The sequence below is a fragment of the Prionailurus bengalensis genome, chromosome A2, assembly GCF_016509475.1.
Source record: "Prionailurus bengalensis isolate Pbe53 chromosome A2, Fcat_Pben_1.1_paternal_pri, whole genome shotgun sequence".
NCBI classification, from domain to species: Eukaryota; Metazoa; Chordata; class Mammalia; order Carnivora; family Felidae; genus Prionailurus; species Prionailurus bengalensis.
In genome coordinates, this window is record NC_057348.1 from 80,693,111 (window position 1) to 80,715,838 (window position 22,728).

The following is a 22,728-nucleotide window of genomic DNA, read 5'->3' on the forward strand; positions in this document are numbered from 1 at the left end:
GCGCACTGGGGTCCGCCGCTGTCCGGAGGCGGGTTTGCCCTCGCTTCGGCCCGGGCCCCGCCCCACCAGGGCCGAAGCCCGCCTCCCTCCCGGCTGCCCCGGGCGGTAGGGGCGTGGAACTTCGGGTGCAGCTCCGGCCCCTCCCCCCCACCTCTCCTGCGGTTGCCGGGGCAACGCCGGGACGCGCTAGCCCTAAGCTCGGGCTCCGCGCCTGTTAGGCGGGGCGCGGAAAGCAGGCGGGGAGTTCAGTGGGGCCTGTGGTCATGGCCTCGCTACGCACTGCCAACTCCCGGCTGAGGAACTACTTCAAAGAGAACTACATTCCTCAGGTCTGCGAGGTACTGGAGCCACGTGGCGGCGGAGTTACCAGAGGGGAGAAACCGAAGATATCCGGAAGGAGCTGGGGTTTAGCCACAGAGGGAGCGGAGGGATTCTGGGGCGGAATGGGCCAGGATGAGGTTAACCTTGAGCAGGCTGGCATCTGGGCTGAAGACACAGATCAGAAAGGAGAGGACAGAGGGAGGTGATGGTGGCTGAAAGGGGGGAATGGGTAACCTAACTCGGGGAGAAAGAGTACAGGGTCCCGGGGCAGAAACCCCAAACTCCAAACTTTAAGGTTTGGGCGCATGGGGCGCGAGAGGGGCCTGAGGACAAGAGAAGTGCGAAAGCATTGCCCTAGAAACAGAAGAGGAACATCCGAAGAGCCATAAAGGAACATGGCTTTATGAAGAGAGAGGGCAATAGTGCCACCTAAGGTGAGGTATAGTGGATTTGGCATACGGTGAGCCTGGGGTTTCAATGGAGTGGTGAAGGCAGAAGATAGAGACCTCTCGACGGAAGGTAGCCGGCCCTTTGTGAGGGGAAAGACCCCACCACCGGGATTGCCTTAAACAGCAAGACTGGTCCCTACCCCCACCATTATAACAGGAAGGGAGGAAGGAGGACAGGAGAGGGGTGGATAGGTTTTGTAGTTTTGGGGGTAGGAAGCCAAGAAAGTTCTCTGGTGACTTCCATTTTCTCTAAAAATATTTGGTAAGATATTTGCTAAGAATTATATGTTTGGGTGGAGTTGGAGGCTGCAGAAGGGGTTTTGAGCAGAAATAAAGTATGTGGAGAATGATGGGGAGAGAGGTCTAGCTAGGGAAGGAAAGAACCAGGCAGTATTGAGAGCCCCGCTTGGGATAATAACTCCTATACAGTTGGGAGTGCAATTTGGTACAGCCTTTTTGGATGGTAATTTAGACATATTGTTGATCAAACATTTCATTTCTAGGGATCCACTCTAGAGGTATACTTTCACATGTACCCAGAAAGCTGTCCAAGGATATTCATTATAGTGAAAATCATAAAGAACTTATATATGAATGAGAGAATGGGCTAGTATATAAAGTATATGTGTACCTTTTCAAAAGAAAAACCCTCCAAGACACATTTAAAAAGAAGGGGGAAAAAATGCAAGTTATCCCAGAAGTGTCTACAGTTGACTCTACTCATATATTTATGTGTCCATATCTATCTACAGTTAAAACAATAACGCATGCATAGAACATATTGCAACACTATTGACAGCAAATGTTTGTTTTAGGAGAGAACCCTAATTTTTTGTTCTATATAGATCTGTATTGTTTTAGTTTTTTTCTGATGAGTTTGATTCATGTTTTTTTTTTTAATTTTTTTTCAACGTTTTATTTATTTTTGGGATAGAGAGAGACAGAGCATGAACGGGGGAGGGGCAGAGAGAGAGGGAGACACAGAATCGGAAACAGGCTCCAGGCTCTGAGCCATCAGCCCAGAGCCCGACGCGGGGCTTGAACTCCCGGACCGCGAGATCGTGACCTGGCTGAAGTCGGACGCTTAACCGACTGCGCCACCCAGGCGCCCCATTCATGTTTTACTTCAATTATATTTAAAAATAATCTGGAGAGCAAGGTACTCATCTTCCCCATTGTGTGATTTTTTCTTAAGCAGCAGTCAGTAAACCACATGTAGATACAGAAATAAGAGTTGATTTCAACCAGGATAGGTGTTTGCCAGGCATGTAGTATGGAAGGGCAGCGGCAAAGGAACTAAGCTTTTCAGAGTGCCTGATGGGCCAAGGAACTGGGTGGGAAATGAGAGTAGGATGTGAGATTGATCTATGGGCAGAAAGTGAAGGTTCCTAAGGAGTGAAGAGGTGTAAAGGGAGTAATTGAGTGAGGGAACTGGAAAAGTAGGAGGTAGGGATCAGGAAGTGGAATATTTGTATTTAAGATTTAGGTCAGAGTGATGACTCAGTCCAGGTTGGCTGTGGAGTAGGTAGCAGAAGTGGACTTGAGTTGAGGGTCAGGGAACATCAGGGAAGTGATAGCCTCTCCTCATCTTGCTCTCCACTTTCCATAACACTCAGAAGCTGCTAGAGTAATCCCTGGCTCCTCCTTTGGGTGAAAGCATCCTTTGCTCACCAGCCTACCAGGTTGCTTTGCTCCCAGAAGAAAGAGGCCCTCAGAAGTGCCCTTGGCCTAAGGTGACATTCTCATGACTCTCAGGAGTCCTTCACTCACTTCTGCTACCATGTTACCAATAGGCGCAAGAGAGCAGTTTTCTGGGGGCTCACACTCCCACCTTAACCTGGTTAACCCACTAACCCCAGGAGACTATCAGGATAAATCTCATTGTGCCTTATATTCCTGCACAGCTATTCATCTAATCCAATTTGCCAGGACTGGCTATTTCCCAAAACCCATCTTCTACAAGCTTTGGAATGTGTATACACCACACACACACACACACACACACACACACACACACACACATATTATCATGGATTCCCTGTGTATTTAACCTCTTCTGAACTTCACCTACCTATCCTAAATAAAACCTGGATATCATTTCCCTGAAAACCCTCGCATGGAGGCTGATTTAAAACAAACAAACAAAACAAAACAAAACAAAACAAAACAACACCCCTGCTTCACTTACTGGGCTACTGATTCTAATTGATGATGGTTTTCATCAGTTTTAGAAAATTGTGGATCATTTCAAACAATGCTTCTACCCAATTCTCTCTACTCCTTCTGGGACTCCAATCATAAATATGTTAGGTTTGGTTTTTTTGTTCTGTTTTGTTTTTTCCCTATTTTTCTCTTTGTACTTGTTTGGATATTTTTCACTGATTGTCTTTAAGTTTATTGATTCCGTTTTATGCTGTGTCCAGTCTACTGTTAAATATATCAAATGAGTTTTTAATTTCAAACAGTGTGTTTTCCAGTTTTAGAATGTCAGTCTTTTTTTATACATTCCTATCAAAATTCTGCATCTTTTCATCCATTTTGTCTACCATTTCCTGCTTTCATTAATATGTTGTTATTTTAAAATCATTGTTAACATGAACAACTTTGAAGTCTCACGGAATGGGGTGATTGTTGAAACTGGGTTATGGGTACACAGGGGTTCATTATACTCTTGTTTACTTTCTCTGTGTTTGAAGTTTTCTATAATAAGAAGTTACAAGAGAGTAATGGCTGGGTGTTTTTTCTCATAATGTATGTAGCTAGGGATGGATGGAATAATAGGTTTCATTTGGCTGTATAGTCATTTTCTATTTGCTGTATCAATTATCCATTGCTATGTAATACAACTATAAAACTTAGTGACTTAAAACAGCAGGAATCATTTTGTTTGCTCAAAAATCTGAATTCTGATAAGGTTTTTCAGTTTTTCTCTGCTCCATGTGGTACCATCTGGGGTGATGGACAGGGGTTAAAGGTCCACTTTTATTTTTTAATTTAATTTAATTTAATTTAATTTAATTTAGTGTGTGTGTGTGTATGTGTGTGTGTGTGTGTGTGTTTGCCACTGTGCAGACTGTCCCCAGCAAGCCCATGGGCATAGAGACTTTCTCTGAGTACCTGCCTCCAAGCCATTATTGCCGTGGGACATGAGACAATGATGGCCCTTGAAGTTATCAAGGCAGTAGATAAGAAGTCATCCCCTGCCAGCAAGGTCCCAAGTCAACGGTATTGAAGCATGTCCTCTAAGATCCACTTTTAAGATGGTTTGCTCACATGCCTGGCCAGCTGGTGCTGGGTGTTGGCTGGGAGTTCAGCTACATCTGTGAGCCGGGAGGCTTGGTTTCTCCATATGGGCCTCTTCATGAGCTGCTTGGACGCCCGCACAGTATGGTGGCTCAGTTCTAAGAGCAAATGTTTCTAAAGAGAACCAGGTATGTTCAATTCAAGTTAGTTAGGTAACTTATTTTTTTTGAGCAACAGATTAGGCTCTTGACACCAGCCAGCCTTTTTTTCTTAGGGGATGGTAAGTGTGATAAGCTAAGGAGGGTACATTAGACCATTCCATCAGCAAATATTTGCTGGGCATCTACCATGTGTTAGTAGAAAATACCTCAGTGGCTTTAGCCACTTGCAGCTGTGAATTTGAAGCTGTTTCTAGCCCAAACTTTTCTCCTGCATTCTCTGTGCATTTGTCTATTTGGGTGTCCTATAAATACATACATTAAAGAAGTAAAAATAAATAGGTGAAGTTAATTTAAAAAATTGTTAATGCTTATTTATTTTTGAGAGAGATTGTGAGTGGAAGAGGTGCAGAGAGAGCTGGGACAGAGGATCTGAAGCAAGCTCTGCCCTGACAGCAGAGAGCCTGATGCAGGGCTCGACCCACAAACTGTGGGATCCTGACCTGTGCTGAAGTCAGACACTCAGCTGACTGAGCTAGCCCCGGTGAAGTTAATTTTAATATATTTTAGAAAAACAATCTGTCCAGAATATCATCATTTCAACATGGACTCAATGTGAAATCACATTATGTCTTAGAATTGGATGTGTATTTTACACTTACGTCCCATCTCAATTTGGACCACCATGTCTGAAGTACTCAATAGCCATGTATAAATAGTAGCTACTATATTGGACAATGCAAGTCTAGAATATATTTACATATTTAATAAATCAAGGCAAATTACCCCTGACCCAGAAGTGATCACTGTGTCTCTAAGAAGTTTGTTCTTTTCAAGAGCACAAAGCTTCTGGAACTTCAGGGAGAGTCTGAGTGGCACAGTGAGGGTAGAGGGGCTATAATGGCCAGTCAGCTTGGTGACTTACAACGATCAGTGGGGTCACACATAGGACAGCTATTCTCACATACACCAAAGGAAATTGATGTCTAGGTTCAAATCTTCAAGAATCACCATAATTAGATTTTATTGTGAAAATGAAAGAAGTGATGAGAGCATTCTATCAACTGAATGTTGGGTCTCCCCAAATTCATCTGTTGAAACCTAATGTTCCATGTGATAGTATTTGGAGGTGGGGACTTTGTCGGTGATTAAGTCATGAGGCAGAGCCCTCATGAGTGGGATCAGTTCCCTTATAACAGAGGCCCCACAGAAATCCCTTGCCCACCTATGATGTGAGGGCGCTATGAGAAGATGGCCATCTATGAACCAGGAATCAGCTCTCACCAGCTCGAATTCTATTACAATTAGAAATAAATTGTAAGTCACCCAATCTATGGTGTTGTATTACAGAAGCCCGAATGGACTAGGAGACTAGGTCATGGACTAACTGTTGAAATGATTTATTTGTTTTAAATCACAAAACGCTCTATACCTGTAGCTGAGAAGGTCTCTAGGGGAGACTGGGGGACATGAATGGAGATTCAACAAGTGGCCTTGCTTCTGTCTTTCTGAATTTATCATTCCTCTGGGGTTCTCTCTTTGGACACTGATATATCTGCCTCCCTAATCCTATCTTAAATGAAGTCTGTCCCAATAAAGGACAAGTAAAGTGTATGCAAAATCAGAGATGGCTAGTGTCTTTGTCTGCTTGGGCTGCCATAACAAAGTACCATTACACTGGGTGGCTTAAACCACAGAACTTTGTTTTCTCACAGTTTTGGAGGCTGAAAGTCTGAGACCAGTGTGCCAGCATGGTGAGGTTCTGGTGATGGCCTTCATCCTGGCCTGCAGGTGGCTGTCTTCTCACTGTGTCTTCACATGGCAGAGACAGAGAGCAAGTTGTCTGGTGTCTCTTTTTATAACAGTGCTAATCCCATCATGAGGACCCAAATCTCACAACCTTATCTGACCCTAATTACCACCCAAAGACCCCATCTCCAAATATCATCACAATGAAGACATGAATTTTGAGGGAACACAATTAGCCCATAGTGGCTAGTAAATGTAAGAAAATTAACCCCACTGACAAAAACAAAATGTAGATGAAATGAATTACTGTTTTCCACCTGTCAAATCACAAATTTTATTATTCTCAGTGTTGGCAAGGTAAAATGGACACTCACATTGGCTGTTAATAAGAGTGTAAATTGATAAGACGTTTTTAGAAAGCAATTTTGAGATATGTATGAAGAGCTTCAAGACGCACCTTCTGATTCTATATTCTTCTAGAAATCTATCCTGAAAAAATAGAGATGAAGATATGTACATTTCATCATTATTAATAAAAATTAATATTATATCCTATAATTTTTAATACTGGGAAAAAGTTAGAAATAACCCAAATGGCCAACCATTTAGAAATTATTAAACATTTATGGTACTACTTTTTTTCTTCTTCTTTTAAAAAAAATTTTTTAATCTTTATTTTTGAGAGAGAGAGAGAGAGAGAGAGAGAGAGACATAGAATCTGAAATCTGAACCAGGCTCCAGGCTCTAGCTGTCAGCACAGAGCCTGATGCAAGGCTCAAACTCACAGATCGTGAGATCATGACCTGAGCCGAAGTCAGACATTTAACCAACAGAGCCACCCAGGCACCCCGGTACTATTTTTTGCAATAGATTATCAACCAACCTCAGTACATGATGGCTTGAGAATTTTGGGGAGACATGGAAAAATGTTCACAACATAATGACCAGCCAAGGAAAAAAAATACAAAAAAAAAAAGAATATACAACAATATATAATCCTGATTTTAATTTGTACAATTATAATTTTAAAATTTAATTTGTTAAAAATATATGCACTGAGGAAAGAAACTAAAATTTTTCTTAGAGGTTATTTCTGGTTGGCAGGATGATGGTTGAGTTTTATTTTCTTCTTTGTATTTTCTCTGAATTTTCCAAATTGCATAGATCACATGTTATTTTTATAGTCAGAAAAAAATATATTCATATATTTTATATATAATAAAATATAAAATATTTTATATACAATAAAATATATAAAATATTTTATATATTTTATATATAATAAAATATAAAATATTTTATATTATATATATATATATAAAATATATTTATATATAAAAAATATATTCATATATTAACTGAAATGCTGGTCTAACTGTAGTAAAAATGCCCCTTTTTTTGCTTTCCCATACTATTAGCAAATAAACTAGAAAGCAATAAAGAAAACACAGGGAGCATAAAAGCGTTTATTACTGGGAAGCGCTGGTTTCTCATTCCAGGTACAGCTGGTTGGCCTGTTGCAGACCTGCGTCTGGTCTCCCTGGATTGAGCGCCCTTTTGCCTCTGGCCACGTACATGAGGTCTCCTGGACACCCCATTTCCTAGATGGGCCGGTCTCTGTCCCAGCTAGCACTGTCATAAAAGCCTCTTCCTCAGATTCGGTTTCCAGATAGCCTTGTGTGTGCCTAATTGCATACTGACAGATTTCCAAAGGTTTGGTTTTGTTTTCTGTTAGCAGAATCCCAGGGTTCTAACGACTCCTGCAAGGAACGCCGTATAGCTGGAGAAAGGGCATCCGGAAGAAGAGAGCTTCCCCTTATACACTCCCCCTACAACATCAAAGAGCAGCTCTGCTTTTATCTGGATATATTTTGGGATTCCCATGAGGTTTTTTTTTTTTTTTTTAAGATTTTTTTTTTCTGACTAAAAAAAAAAAAATGTATTTGAAATCACTGTGACCAATCACCATAGTTCTGTCAGGAAAATGATCTCTTCCTTCATGGTTCATGTTCTCATGTTGCAGCAAGCTCGTCTCTTCTTTCCCTCATGGGCAACCAATATCTAATATGGCTTCCACGCAAACCTACGTGTATTGTTAGTGCAAGAGGTACAAACATCGAGATACAGAATGGCTGTGGGTTTTGTTTTTTTAGACCATGGAGTCAAGTACTTTTTAAACTTTAATTTTAGGTTTGAAGTAAATGAACTAATTGATCAAATACTTGGAAATCTGTGCAATAAGAGATTTACTCGCTATATACTATCTTAAATTCAGGAAAAATATATTTTAGAAATTCCATGTTTTAATTTTTTTTTTAATTTTTTTTTCAACGTTTATTTATTTTTGGGACAGAGAGAGACAGAGCATGAACAGGGGAGGGGCAGAGAGAGAGGGAGACACAGAATCGGAAACAGGCTCCAGGCTCTGAGCCATCAGCCCAGAGCCTGACGCGGGGCTCGAACTCCTGGACCACGAGATGGTGACCTGGCTGAAGTCGGACGCTTAACCGACTGCGCCACCCAGGCGCCCCAGAAATTCCATGTTTTTAAAAAACATCTGCATGTGGACACTCAGAGCCTGCACCTAGATAGAATTGTGGGAAAACTGAGTATTGTCTTCTGATTTCTCACTCACTAGATTCTCTCTCTGAGATAGTTCTTAGAAATACTTCATCTGAAGTATTTATTCTGAAATACTTCATCCCACTACTGTTGGAATCTCCTTCCTTGGAAATATTCCTTACAAAAGACATTTGTATTTTAAAAGGTATTAAGATAGCAATACACAATGAAGCCTTATTATTTTTGAGAGAGCGAGAGAGAGAGAGCACAAGCAGGGAAGGAAAGAAAGGGAGGGAGACACAGAGCCAGAACACAGGTTCTGAGCTGTCAGTACAAAACCCGATGCGGGGCTCGAACCCACAGACCATGAGGTCATGACATGAGCCGATGTCCGATACTCAACTGACTGAGCCACCCAGGGGCCCCAACATTGTCAATAATATTTAGAAATCCATTTCTTCTTCAATTTTCTACTAGGCAGAAGTCAGCATGGTCCCAGGATGGGTGAGATACTATGGGTATAGTGTCTACCAAATTAGTAAACAGCTGTACATAGCAATTGTCTCTGAGAGCAGAAAAGTGCTCTTCAAATTGTTAGCTCAGATTTCGGTTTAACATTTAGTTTGCAAAACTAGATATTCCCAGCAGAGGGCGTATTTAAGTTACAAATCAAAATTTTTTGCAAAGTTTTCTATTTTTTAGAAATAAGTGTTTTTTTATTTTTATGATTTTTATTCATCTTTTATGCTTTATATTTCTTTCATCATAGCTTCCAATTTGTATTTTGAAAATATTGCATTTATTTCTAAATTACATAGATTCTGTTACTGGGGATTTTTTTTTTTGAGTGTATTTATTTCTTTTTAATTTTTTTTTAACGTTTATTTATTTTTGAGACAGAGAGAGACAGAGCATGAACGGGGGAGGGTCAGAGAGAGGGAGACACAGAATCTGAAACAGGCTCCGGGCTCTGAGCTGTCAGCACAGAGCCCGACGCCGGGCTTGAACTCACGGACCGCGAGATCATGACCTGAGCCGAAGTCGGCCGCTTAACGGACTGAGCCACCCAGGCGCCCCAGAGTGTATTTATTTTGAGAGATAGAGACAGAGTGTGAACAGGGGAGGAGCAGAGAGAGAGAGGGAGACACAGAACTCAAAGCAGGCTCCAGGCTCTAAGCTGTCAGCACAGAGCCTGATGCGGGGCTGGAACTCACGAACTGTGAGATCATGACCTGAGCTGAAGTTGGATGCTCAACTGACTGAGCCAGCCAGGCGCCCCTGGGGATTTTTTTTAGGAACTAATTGCTGCAAATATTTACTAGAGATGCAAGAATCAGGAATTATTGAATATGGAGCAAGAGACCGCCAGCCAATGCAGGAGAGAAGGAACTGATACATTAACTCATTTTACTGGACCTTGGGGATAGACGTTGTATCTTCTGAGGGCAGTTGTTTGCTGAGTTCCCTTAGCCCAGTCAGCCAACTCACAGATGCAGTTCCAGAGGCAAATTTGTGGAACACTTAAATAACCAAAAAGTATACAATGATTATTTCTCCAGTAACAGTTTACTTATTTAGGGATTAAACAGCTGGCGACTACATCGCTGTGGGCCAGGCACAATCCAGCAGGTATCAGAATCCATTGTCTTGCTCTCACCTCACGGAGACTGGGTCTCCTCACGTGTCCCACCTGCCTTAAAACCCCTCAAGTTCTAGTGTTGAGGGACATCTTCTCTCGCTGATGTTCCTCCTGAATGGCTGAAGCCAGCTGACCCTTTTAAATAATCTTCAGTATACTTTGAGTTATAGAGTTTCTAAAATAAAAAATTGACACCTTCTATTTAAATCTCAAGAAGACACAAAAACTCTTTTGTTCTCAAATTGTTAACTTAGTAACTTCTGTAGAAACCGATTAAGAGTTCCCCTCCAATGACACAATAGCATGCCAACCCCATTTCTACCATAATGGGATGGCAAGCATTTGTGAGATATCACTTGGAGCTTGTTTGCAAGGGGAGGGAGCTAGAAGTGACTTTGAACAGAGACTTAAACCTTATTCCTAAGAAAAGGGGTTGCTGTAACTGTGTGATTCTGACATTGCATTTTTATTTGTTTTTTATTTTTTTATTTTTTAATGGTTATTTTAGAGAGAGAGGGAGAGAGAGAATAGGGGATGGACAGAGAGAGAGGGAGACAGATTTGAAGCGGGCTCTGCGCTGACAGCAGAGAGCCTGATGTGGGGCTCAGACCCACAAACTGCGAGATTGTGACCTGAGCCAAAGTCTGACGCTCAACCGACTGAGTCACCCAGGCGCCCCTGACATTGCATTTTTAAAAGCAATCTCATCTTGGGGTGCCTGAGTGACTCAGTTGGTTGAATGTCAGTCTCTAGATTTTGGCTCAGGTCATGATCCCAGGGTCGTGGGATCAAGCCCCATGTGGGGGTCCCCACTGGACATGGAGTCTGCTTAAGATTCTTCCTCTCTCTCTCTCTCTCTCTCTCTCTCTCTCTCTCTCTCTCTCTCCCTCTCCTTCTGCCCTTTCCCCACTCATGCACACACATGCTCTTTCTCTTTCTCTAAAAATTAAGTGAAAAATTAAAAATAAATAAATAAATAAATAAAAGCAATCTCATCTAAAACAAATAAGGTGAAAACTATATGTTGATTTTTCTACCATTAATTTAAAAGAAGAATGTCTTTCTAGTTTGCATAAAAATAAAATATTTCAAGGGGAGCATGGGTGGCTCAGTCAGTTTAAGGGTCTGACTCTTGATTTTGGCTCAGGTTATGATCCCAGGGTCGTGGGGTGGAGCCCCATGTGGGGCTATGTGCTGGGTGTAGAGCCTGCTTAAGATTCTTTCTCTCCCTCTCTCTCTCTTTTCTCTCCCCCTCCCTTCCCTGAACATGTTCTCAGCATGCACTCTCTCTCTTTAAAATAAAAAAAAATGAATAAGGGAACAACCAAATGATAAATGAATGAATGAATGAATGAATGAATGAATAAATAAATATTTCCAGATAGATAACGTGAAAAAACCCCTCGAGTTCTGGAGGAAGATATACATGCAAACAATTTTGCGTGAGTGCAATGCTATGGGCCCAGGAGGAGCCCTGAGTTTGTAGTTTAAAAACCTCACTTTATGTACCACCTGGCCCTACTTTGCCTCATCTGTGAAATCCAGAAATAAGAACATACCCTCTAAAAGTCAAGGTCAACTCCCTCTAAAAGTCAAGTGGGATCTTGGGAAGCAAAATGAACTGTGATTCTCTGGATGTTTGGCTGTCTGCGACATTTGGCCATGTGACTGGTCTTGCTGGGGTTTGCTTCTGAATGGCCTCGAGGAATCTAGAGGAGGGAGGAAGACCCTGTCCCAGGTCCCAGTATAAAATTCTGGCTATGTCTGCTTCTCTCTCATCAGAACCCTTTACTCCAGCCAAACTGGTCTCTGCCCCTGAGGTGTTGCTCTTGCCAAGAGAAAGACCCTATTTGCAAACCACCTGCTCAGTACTTGCTACCTGGAAGTTTCTCCCACTGCCCAGGGCCTCACAAGGCTTTTGTAATCACTTTATCTCTGTACTCAGGAAGCAATTGATTTTTGCATTGCTACTTAGGCCCTTAGTATATTTTACTATATTTATCTGCAATATCTGAAAAGCCAAATAAGTCTTGCTCCCTTGAGTATCTAAGTGTCTCATAGATAGTTACTACTTTGCTATTTATATTTAAACTATTGTTCTATCAAGTTCTCTCTCCTAATCCTTTCCCCCAAATGCATTTGTTCTAATCTCTTCCATCAGGCTTGGTATAAAGTCAATCTCTCTGTCATCACACTGGCCTCTGAATGGTACAAGGGAATAGTTTTGAATTTCTTTTCTCTTTGTTCAAGTCTTTGGCTCTACAGGAGGTGATGATTATCAGTGAATGGCTTGTTACCATGATCATCTATGGAGTGTTTATTTTATACTAGAAACTATTCAAAATACTTTTCATATATTAGCTCATTTAATTCTCATGATAGACCTATGATATGTGTACCTTTATGATATGTATAGGGAAGGAAATAAGAACAGAGAAGTAATTGTCAGAGCTTCCCCACTGGGAGATTGCAGATCCAGAATTTACAGCTAGTGGAACCCAAGCACTGCATTATCTTGCTCCTGGAAAGATGGATGGTAGTTGAAAGGAGTAGAAACAATGGTCCTGGATAAACCCATGTTTGTCATCAGTCCCCATACATCTTTCAGAATATTTGAGAAAGACTGGGGACTGAGTTAGAGAGACAGAGCCAAAAGCAAGTGGAAGATTGCACAATTATTTTGTGAAAATACAAGCTTCAGAAAGCCAATTTAGATCTTTTTAAGTCATGGTGTTTTTTGTCCTTGATTGTGTAAGTTTTTACTTAGAAACCTAGCAATAAGAATTGGTAATTAATAATAATTAATGTGTTTTTTGACAGCTAAACATTCATCTTGTGGGAATTTTGCATAATTTTGCCTCTGCAAAACTAATGGTTTTGCAATTTTTATTTTCATTGGGTGGAAAAAAAGCTAGTGATTCACTAATTATGTTTTCTTATTGGCAGATAGCTATACGCTGTTTACATATTAATATATAAAGCCTTGGCCTATTTTACTTTGCCCAGTGGGAAACTGAACAATGAGATATCTTGTGCAAAAAGCGAACATTTGAACTGTGCTAGTTCCATATGCCTTTATTATCATTCCAGAGACTTTTCCTCTCAACTTGATTTGACTTCTGCAAGATAACTTTTCAGGAGAAGTAGTTTCCTAATCTGTGGAACTTAGAAATATAAAGAAGTAATTTCTTGTATTCATTAATCAGATCCCAACTTTCTTAAAAATCACCTCAAGGCACCAATCCTCAGACTTCAGTGTGTAGAGGAATCACCTGGGGAGCTCATCAAAATGCAGCTTCCCAGGCCCCATCTTCAGGGACCAATTCACTCCCCAGGTGATTCCGATGCAGATATCCTCAGGGTGCCAGAATGGAATGCAGGATGTGGTAAGTGGGGAATGGAGAAACTCAGCACTCTGGGGACTCAGGCACAGCAGTGCCAGAAAGCAGATGGGCCTTTCATGGGACTATTCAGGGAGCTGTCTGAAGTCTGGCTTCCAGGTAATAGAAGACTTCCGCCCTTGGGTAACAGAATGCTATTCATATCCATCTTGCAACTGTGGTGAGAATCACTGACCTCCTGTGCAATTATATTCTGTAGGTCTAGGGGAGAAAGAAGTCAGTCAGCAGATGGCTAAGTGCTCACTGTGAACATCTGGGGTGGGGCTCAGTCAGGAGGCAGAGCTGGAGAAGGAGAGACATGTAGGTCTAACCACTTTGCCGTAGTCTTGAGGGCTGGGTTCTCACCCTGCAGCCTGCACACTAAAAGAGGGACGTGGAGCTAATTGCAAAGGGAGAACTATGTTGTGCAGGGTCCAGTCAGGGGAAATTATCCAATTTCTTCCCCCTGGAAGAACACTATGAGAACTGCTAAGAGACTAAGGCAGGACTTCCAGGCCTGGATCTGCTGACACTTGGTCCATGGAGGTGGGAAGATCCCTGCATGACCCAGTGGGTGGAATTACTTTGTTCACAAGTGAGTGAGCAGGAAAAAAGCCAGTGAGAATAGGCCCTCTGTAAAAGAATGGCCTCTCCACCTCCACCCCCAGTCCTGCCCCATGCACACTAGACCCTGCCTGCAGGCAGTGAACCAAAATGGCAAAGAGAAATGTCTAAGGAGGATTCCAGGTGGTTTCTGTGGGATGTGTGCTGTAAACTGTTTTCTCTGCCTCAAATGGAGAAATATTCTCCATTTTGGGAAAACTCAATGCGGAAAGTAAGATGGCAACAGCTTTCTGAGTTCATATATGTACTTTAATTTTTTTTTTTTAATGTTTATTTATTTTGAAGAGAGAGAGAAACAGAGTGCGAGTGCGGGAGGTGCAGAGAGAAAGGGAGACACAGAATCCGAAGCAGGCTGCAGGCTCTGAGCTGTCAGCACAGAACCTGACGTGGGTTCAAACTCACAAACCCAAGATCATGACCTGAGCCGAAGTCGGACGCTTAACCGATTGAGCCACGCAGGCGCCCCTCATATATGTACTTTAAATATCCAGATCCAATAAGCCATTTGTTTCCCACCTTTGTGAACTATGCTACAAGCTTGCTTGCTTTCTTCTTTCTTTCTTTCTTTCTTTCTTTCTTTCTTTCTTTCTTTCTTTCTTTCTTTCTTTCTTTCTCTTTCTTTCCTTCTTTCTTTTTTAAGTTTTATTTATTTAAGTAATCTCTACACCCAACGTGGGGCTTGAACTCACAACTCCAAGATCAAGAGTCACATGCTCTTCCAAATGAGCCAGCCAGGGGCCCCATAAGCTATAATTTTTCAAATATATGTTCTGTAGATGTTGTGAATGATAAAATACAAATTTTTAAAAAAGACTCTTTGAATTTGTAATAGATTTTGAGGGTGGATTTTCTCAATAACTTTTGTGGTTGGGCCTGAGGAGATTTTTGACGTTAAAAAGGAGGACTTCAGGGGCGCCTGGGTGGCGCAGTCGGTTAAGCGTCCGACTTCAGCCAGGTCACGATCTCGCGGTCCGTGAGTTCGAGCCCCGCGTCAGGCTCTGGGCTGATGACTCAGAGCCTGGAGCCTGTTTCCGATTCTGTGTCTCCCTCTCTCTCTGCCCCTCCCCCGTTCATGCTCTGTCTCTCTCTGTCCCAAAAATAAAATAAACGTTGAAAAAAAAAAATTTAAAAAAAAAAAAAAAGGAGGACTTCATACTAAAAAGGGGTAGACACCACTGATCAAAATATCACAACTGTGTCTTCAATTTGACTCCAAAATACCGCCCATCGAATGTAAAACACTGAGCAGCAACTCCATTGTGTCATTTACAATGGATTTTTTTTTAAGTAGTAAAGGTGAAACTTCATTTGTTAGACTTTAACAAAATATGAACACTGGATAAATAAAGGAGTGTCTATAAGGTACACTTACTTAAAAAACTGTCACATTGGGGTGCCTAGGTGGCTCAGTTGGTTGAGCATCTCACTTCAGCTCAGGTCATGATCTCATGGTTTGTAAGTTTGACCCTCACATCTGGCTCTCTACTGGTAGAAAAGAGTCCACTTTGGTCCTCTGTCCCCTTCTCTCTCTACCCCTTCCCACCTCTTACTCTCTTTCTCAAAAATAAATAAAAATATATTTAAAAAAAACTTATCACTTTATTTGATTCTGTAATTGGAGAGAAACCTATTTGTTGCTTAGTAAGAACACGCACATCCAGGGGCGCCTGGGGGGCTTAGTTGATTAAGTGTCCAACTTTGACTTAGGTCATGGTCTCACAGTTTGTTGGTTCGAGCCCCACATCCAGCTCTGTGCTGATGGCTCAGAGCCTGGAGCTTGGTTTAGATTCTGTGTCTCCCCCACCCCTCTTTGCCCCTCCCCCACTAGTGCTCTGTCTCCATCTTTCAAAATAAATAAATGTTAAAAAAAAAAAAAGAAAAGAACATGCACATCCAGAAAGAGTGATTCTGTTTCATTTTCCCTAGGCTCTGTTATGTGGCCTACTTACTACATGTCCTGAGGATCCGCTGAAATATTTACAGAAAATGATCATTACTATAATGGAAAATGGTCTTGAAAGTCTTCTCTGGTGAGTATTGTTTTGCTTTATGGTAGGGAGATATTTTATTCTGAATCTAAAACACTCACTATAGAGTACCAAAAGAAGTCTTCTAATCTCAGGATGGTTAAGGAATCCCTCCATAGGCTTTTTAAAAATGTTTATTTCTTTTTGAGAGAGAGAGAGAGAGAGACAGAGACAGAGAGAGACAGAGAGAGACAGAGAGAGACAGAGTGCGAGTGGGGCAGGGGAAGAGAGAGAGGGAGACACAGAATCCAAAGCAGCTCCAGGCTCTGAGCTGTCAGCACAGAGCCTGACATGGGGCTCGAACCCATAGACCGTAAGATCATGACCTAAGGCCAAGTCAGACACTTAGCTGACTGAGGCACTCAGACGCCCCCTTTCATAGGCTTTTAAGTCTGAAAGACTTCAATAGGAACAATTTCCCCACTGGTTCTTAACTTGAGAAATATAGCCCTCTCTCATCAATAATGTGCTCGTAGGGCAGTTATTTCAAGTTGGGGATGAGGAAAAAGAGGCATTCTCTCTCGGGGGGCACAGCAAAATCTGGAGGAGGGGGTGGTTGACAAAGTCCTGCAGTAGGTTTTGATATACTTCTCCCAAGGGGAGTATATCCCCTCCCTTCAACTCCAACCATAGAATCATGGATTCAAATCACTCATTTAATTATGGAACTAACTACGATGAAATGAAATGTTTGACTGTGTTTTATGATTTTATCAAAGGGATATGTGCATTGATCCATCAATGAGGCCAAAAATTCGGAGGTTGTCTGAAACTTACATGGAACAACTTTTTGGACTGGATGATCAACTGGTCAGTATTAGTAATCAGACATTCTAAAATATACATCCCAAGTTTGGATGGAAGTTCTCAAATAGATTTTAGATTTTATAAGATGTATGAGGTCAAACTGTTTTTGAATTGGGGACACTCAGAGAAGTGAAGGAATATCACCCCCCCAACACCCCGCACACAGCCACATTCATAGTAAACTTCCCAAATTTCCAGAAGTATTTAACAGACATTTATTCTTCCTCTTCTGATAAAATCTTTCCATTATATTTTTCTCATTCCTCTTTCTCCTTCTCCTCTCCTCTTGCATCTTTATAATGATAAAACCAACATTATGGAAAGCTTTAAATGAGGATATTATCCTTCCTTTCTAATCTACTTCCTTCTGTATTCTATCCCTTCTCCATTCTCTTTGCCATCTGCCCAGGGATTATGCTCATAAAGATATGGCCAAACAACGAGAGCTAACTTAAAAGCCAGACCGATTGTTAAAGAAAGGAACAACCAGCTCTAACAGCTGGTTTTGATCCTGTACAGAGGGCAAGGAAGTAATTCAGGACACGGAGACTTTTAGAACAAAGACTGTGTATCTGAGAGAAGCTAAAATAGCAAAAGGCATGTGGGGAGAGAAATGCCAACACAAATTACATGTGTGTGGGGCCTTGTGTGATACCTCCAGATCCCAGGCTGGTGTCTTGGTAAACGCAGGCAGGGCTTGGGAGCTGCTGGTGAACTTGGGCGCCGAAAAGTGAAATCAAAGCCTGGGTCAAGGTGGATGCTGAGAGCCAGGATCAGTCTGAAGCATAATTTGGAAGGCTGGGTGGAGGGTCACACTGGATCCTACTCAGTGGTCTGCATCAGAGAGACAGAAATAGAGGGACAGGATATTTCTGCCAAGACTGGGATGATTCTGAGTACCAATACAATGGGAAGAACCCACATGTCCAATCCTAGCTGATCTGTGTTGTGGTGTCTGGATGTCTTAATGACTTCACTTTATCAGCCATAGAACTTTATCTACTATGAAGTGCAGGTGTCTGCAAACTGTGTTCTCGGAGATGTTTGGGGGCCACCTCAGGAGCTGAGGGGGAGATCCAGGGGGTGGGGATTCAGGGTCTTTCACCCCCACCTTACACTCTAGAACAATTCCACTTTGAATATAATGTCATATGAAAAAAGCTTAAACATCATTGCTAAAAGATACTAAAATTATTAAAAACCACTGACGTAGAGGGGTGAACCTCGTCAATATTTTGAAAGTGATTTTGTAAAATACAATCAGATTATGTTCAATATCTAGCTAGAAGCCTAGAGAGAATCTTTTAAAGAATTGCACAGAATTCTGAGACACCATAGCAACTTTAAACCTAAAGTTTTATTAGAAAAAGAATTCTCAGAGATATTTCATGATGTTGAAAGTGCAAAGGATAAAATACAGGAAGCTCATGCACATTTAGAAAGGAGGATGATAATTCATATGTATAGAAAAGATGTCTGCTTCATTTTATAAAGTAGGGAAAGTAGAAACTAGATGTGATTTCACAAAAGGTAAATCTCTAGATGCCTATGATTGCTTTGTTAGAGGGCTCAGCCAAGATTGAATATGGATTAATTCATTTCTCCTTCACCCTCAGAGGAAAATGAAAAATTATTTTTTTTTACAAAGGATAAGACACTTTAATCCTTAAAGTTTCCAGTATTTTATTTTATTTTATTTTATTTATTTATGTTTTTTAACATTTATTTATTTTTGAGACAGAGAGAGACAGAGCATGAACAGGGGAGGGGCAAAGAGAGAGGGAGACACAGAATCTGAAACAGGCTCCAGGCTCTGAGCTGTCAGCACAGAGCCCGACGCGGGGTTCGAACTCACGGACCGTGAGATCATGACCTGAGCCAAAGTCGGAGGCTCAACTGACTGAGCCACCCAGGCGCCCCAAGTTTCCAGTATTTTAAATTATAATATACTAAATAAATATCAGCTTTGCTTTTTTCCCCCATTTTTCTTTCCTATAGTTTCCTATACAGCTATAATCACTGATGAGAGTTTTTAATGTTTTGACAAAACATTTAAAATATACATATTTTTTAATGTTTATTTATTTTTGAGAGAAAGAGAAACAGAGTGTGAGTGGGGGAGGGGCAGAGATTGAGGGAGACACACAATCTGAAGCAGACTCCAGGCTCTGAGCTGTCAGGACAGAGCCTAATGTGGGATTCGAACCCACAAACTGTGAGATTATAACCTGAGCCCAAATCGGATGCTTAACCGACTGAGCCACCCAGGGGCCTTGATAAAACATTTTAAAGATCACAAACAATTGTAATCTTTCCCATTTTTAAGATTGCTTTCTAGGGGGACCTGGGTGGCTCAGTGATTAAAACAGCCGACTTTGGCTCAAATCATGATTTCCCGTTAGTGAGTTGGAGCCTCTCTCGCATCAGACTCTGAGCTGCTCAGAGTCTGGAGCCTGCTTTGGATTCTGTGTCTCCCTCTCTCTCTAACCCTCCCCTGCTCATGCTCTGTCTCTCTTTCTCTCAAAAATAAATAATAAACATTAAAAAATTAAAAAAAAAGATTGCTTTGTATTGTCTCAGCATGCTTCTGTCTCCACACTGTTTTGCCTATTTATAACAAAGTATTTGTTTCTATTTGTGCAAACAGAGAAAATTGAATACAGGAAACTGTGAGCAAGCCACATTGTTAGAGAAAAAGTAGGAACTCCTCTCATAATAGTAAATAGAAAGACAGTTTAACTATGTGTTCCAAGATGAAAGAATCAACCATTGTCAGGAGGAAACTAACTTCACAGACTTGATTCTCATTTCTTAGGAAATGAAATCTCCAGATGGGTACTGATTACAAGAAGAAAAGACTTCCATAATATTAAAAAAAAATCTTTTTATCATGGAAAATTTTAAACATAACACACAAGGAGAACACCATAATGATTCCTCATCATCCAGCTTAAATGGCAGTCAACATTTTGCCAATCTTGTTAATTATCTCCCCTTGTCCTTTTTTTTGCTGAAGTATTGGAAAGCAAATCCCAGGAGTTATATTATTTTACCAGTAAATACATCAGTGTGCATCTCTAACAAAAAATGACATTTTTAGGGAACATAGCACAGTGCCATTATCTATGTAATGAAATTAGCAGTAATTTCTGAACATCGCATAGTGCAGATTATATTCAGATATATATATTCCATATTCAGTCCATATTCGAGTTTCCCAAATTGTCTCAAAAATACCTTTTTAAACATGACTCTGTCAAATCAAAATCCATATGGAGTTCACATTGCACTTGGGTATCATATATTTAATACTTCTTGTAATAAACTTTCTTATTTCCCATGCCACTCATTTACTGAGGAAAACATCATTTGTCTTGTAAAATGTCCCACATTCTCATTGTTTCCTCTGGCATCATTTCATTTGTTCTGTTTCTTGTATTTCCTTCAAGTTTGTAGTTAGACCCACAAACCTGATATTCAGGTTCTTTTTTTCCCCTTTTTTTCTCTTGGGGACAAGAATAACTACATGGGGAGGTGTGGTTCTTCCTAATGCATCACATGGGGGTGCACCCAGAAGTGTGGCAGACCCACTTTTTATCAATCTTGATTCTTCTAGACATTAACATAATTGCTTATTAGTTTCATCTTACCATACACGCATAATGGTTTTGGAATAACGATACTACAAGATCATTAACAATAAAACTACTGAATGTAGTTTACGAAAAGTATGCAATTCAAAAGAGTTATGCAATTCTTTTTGCCTTTAAGATGTATATATCCTACCAAATATTTTCAGTAAAAATACTTTTTTTGTTACCCCAGATACTTATTTCTTTTGTGCCGATGGCCATCTTTTTTTCTCTTTGATATAATTATGCCTTTCCAATTATGTATAACATTACTTGGCAATAAAAACAATAAACGATACAACAAAATGAGTGTTCAAAGAATCAAAACAATAAAATGAGTGTTCAGAGTATTGCTTCTATTCCTGCCTTTTTCTCCTCCCTATTCCATCCCTGTTTCTAAGTATCCAATGTTAGTAGGTTTTGGTTTATTTATTTAGTTTTTCCATTGTTTCTTTTTGAAAATTATGAGCACATACATTGTATTCTTCTCCCATCAACTTCTTACATTGAAGTAGCAGACTATGTGTCGCTTTTTCTCGCTTAATGTGTCCTAGAGATCACTCCCTTTTAAAATGATCCTATGGCTTTTAAAATGATGGTATCATAGGGAGCACTGTGTAACAAATCCTAAAATCTAAATGAAAGATGTGGACTTAAAAGTCTTACTGATGTAACAAAGTTTAACTATGAAAAGGAGACTTAACCTTATGACCCCAGTGGCTAGGTTTTAACCTTTTGGAAGAGGCCAGCAGATCCTATGCCTCAAACAAGAATCAGCTGGTCGATAACCACACCCTCTACCCTTCCTGGTTTGCAAAAGTATCCTTTTCCTTTTAAAATTTGGTAGATTACTCTTCCCTGAGAAGGCATCAAACTAAGTATTACAGTAACCTGGAAGGAATAGAAGTAATGAAGATATGAACTGGATTCATGTTGTTTACTTTAGGATAAATTTAAGTGTAAGGTAAGTAATAATAGTTAATGATAGAGCGTTTTTGTATGTTTGTCCACTATGTGTGGCATCTGAGAGTTCTAAAGAACATTTTTATAAGTTTAAATTGTTTCAGGGGCGCCTGGGTGGCTCAGTCGGTTAAGTGTCTGACTTCAGCATGGGTCATGATCTCACAGTCCGTGAGTTTGAACCCGGCATCGGGCTCCACACTGACAGCTTGAAGCCTGGAGCCTGCTTTAGATTCTGTGTCTTGCTCTCTCTATGCCCCTCCCCTGCCTGCACTCTGTCTCTCTGTCTCTCTCAAAACTAAAATAAAAACATAAAAAAAAAAATTAAAAAAAATGTTTCAGGGACTTTCTTAAAATTTGTAATAAACATTTACATGTTTAAGGAAAACTGATTTTTCAAAGTTGTATTTATTTAAATGTGTTTATTAACACTTAGAGCCCTAAGGTACAAATATCAATCAGTGTCTGTCTCCAGGCACAAGAGCCCAGTGGGCATTAAAGAATCTTTCAATAATTTGCAGAAGATAAAAATAATAAGAAAATTACTCATCATGAAAAATCCAACACTTTACCCACATCATGGTACTGTTATAGACACTACTCACTTTTGCACTAAAGACATGGTTTCATTTTAGTATTTTTGTTATTACTATTAACTTTTCCAGCCCATGAATAATAAAAATATCAGAACTGGGAGGGATTTGAAGTAATGCCTTCAACGCATATTTATAAACCCTGTTCGGGATGTCATAACAAAATTCTACAGACTGGGTTGTGGTTATCAACAACAGAAGTCTGTTTCTCCCAGTTCTAGAGGCTGGGAAGTCCAAGATGAAGGTGCTGGCAGATTTTGTGTCTACTGAGAACCCAGTTCCTAGTTCATAAACTGCCATCTTCTTGCTGTTACTTCATATGGCAGAAGGGGTTAAGGAACTCCCTGGAGTCTCTTTTATAAAGGCACTAATCCAGGGTGCCTGGGTGGCTCAGTTGGTTAAGCGTCCAACTCTTGATTTCGGGTCAGGTCATGATCTCATGGTTGGTGAGGCTGGCAGTATGGAGCCTGCTTGGGATTCTCTCTCTCTCTCCCTCTCTCTGTCCCTCTCCTGCTCATGTTCTGTCTCTCAAAATAAATGAATAAACTTAAAAAGAAAAAGAAAAATATAAAGGTACTGACCCC

The 22,728-nt window shown here is 40.7% G+C and overlaps 1 protein-coding gene across 1 annotated transcript in view; it reads left to right on the plus strand.

Annotated features, from left to right (window-relative positions):
* The first annotated feature begins 3 nt into the window (after positions 1-3).
* The window catches only part of FBXL13 (F-box and leucine rich repeat protein 13), a 218,262-nt gene continuing 195,537 nt past the window's right edge, over positions 4-22,728 (plus strand). The window contains exons 1-3 of the mRNA XM_043588673.1: positions 4-338; positions 16,052-16,155; positions 16,872-16,962. Of these exons, the coding sequence (XP_043444608.1) occupies positions 264-338; positions 16,052-16,155; positions 16,872-16,962 (270 nt within the window). The 5' untranslated portion in view covers positions 4-263. The remainder of the gene's footprint in view (positions 339-16,051; positions 16,156-16,871; positions 16,963-22,728) is intronic.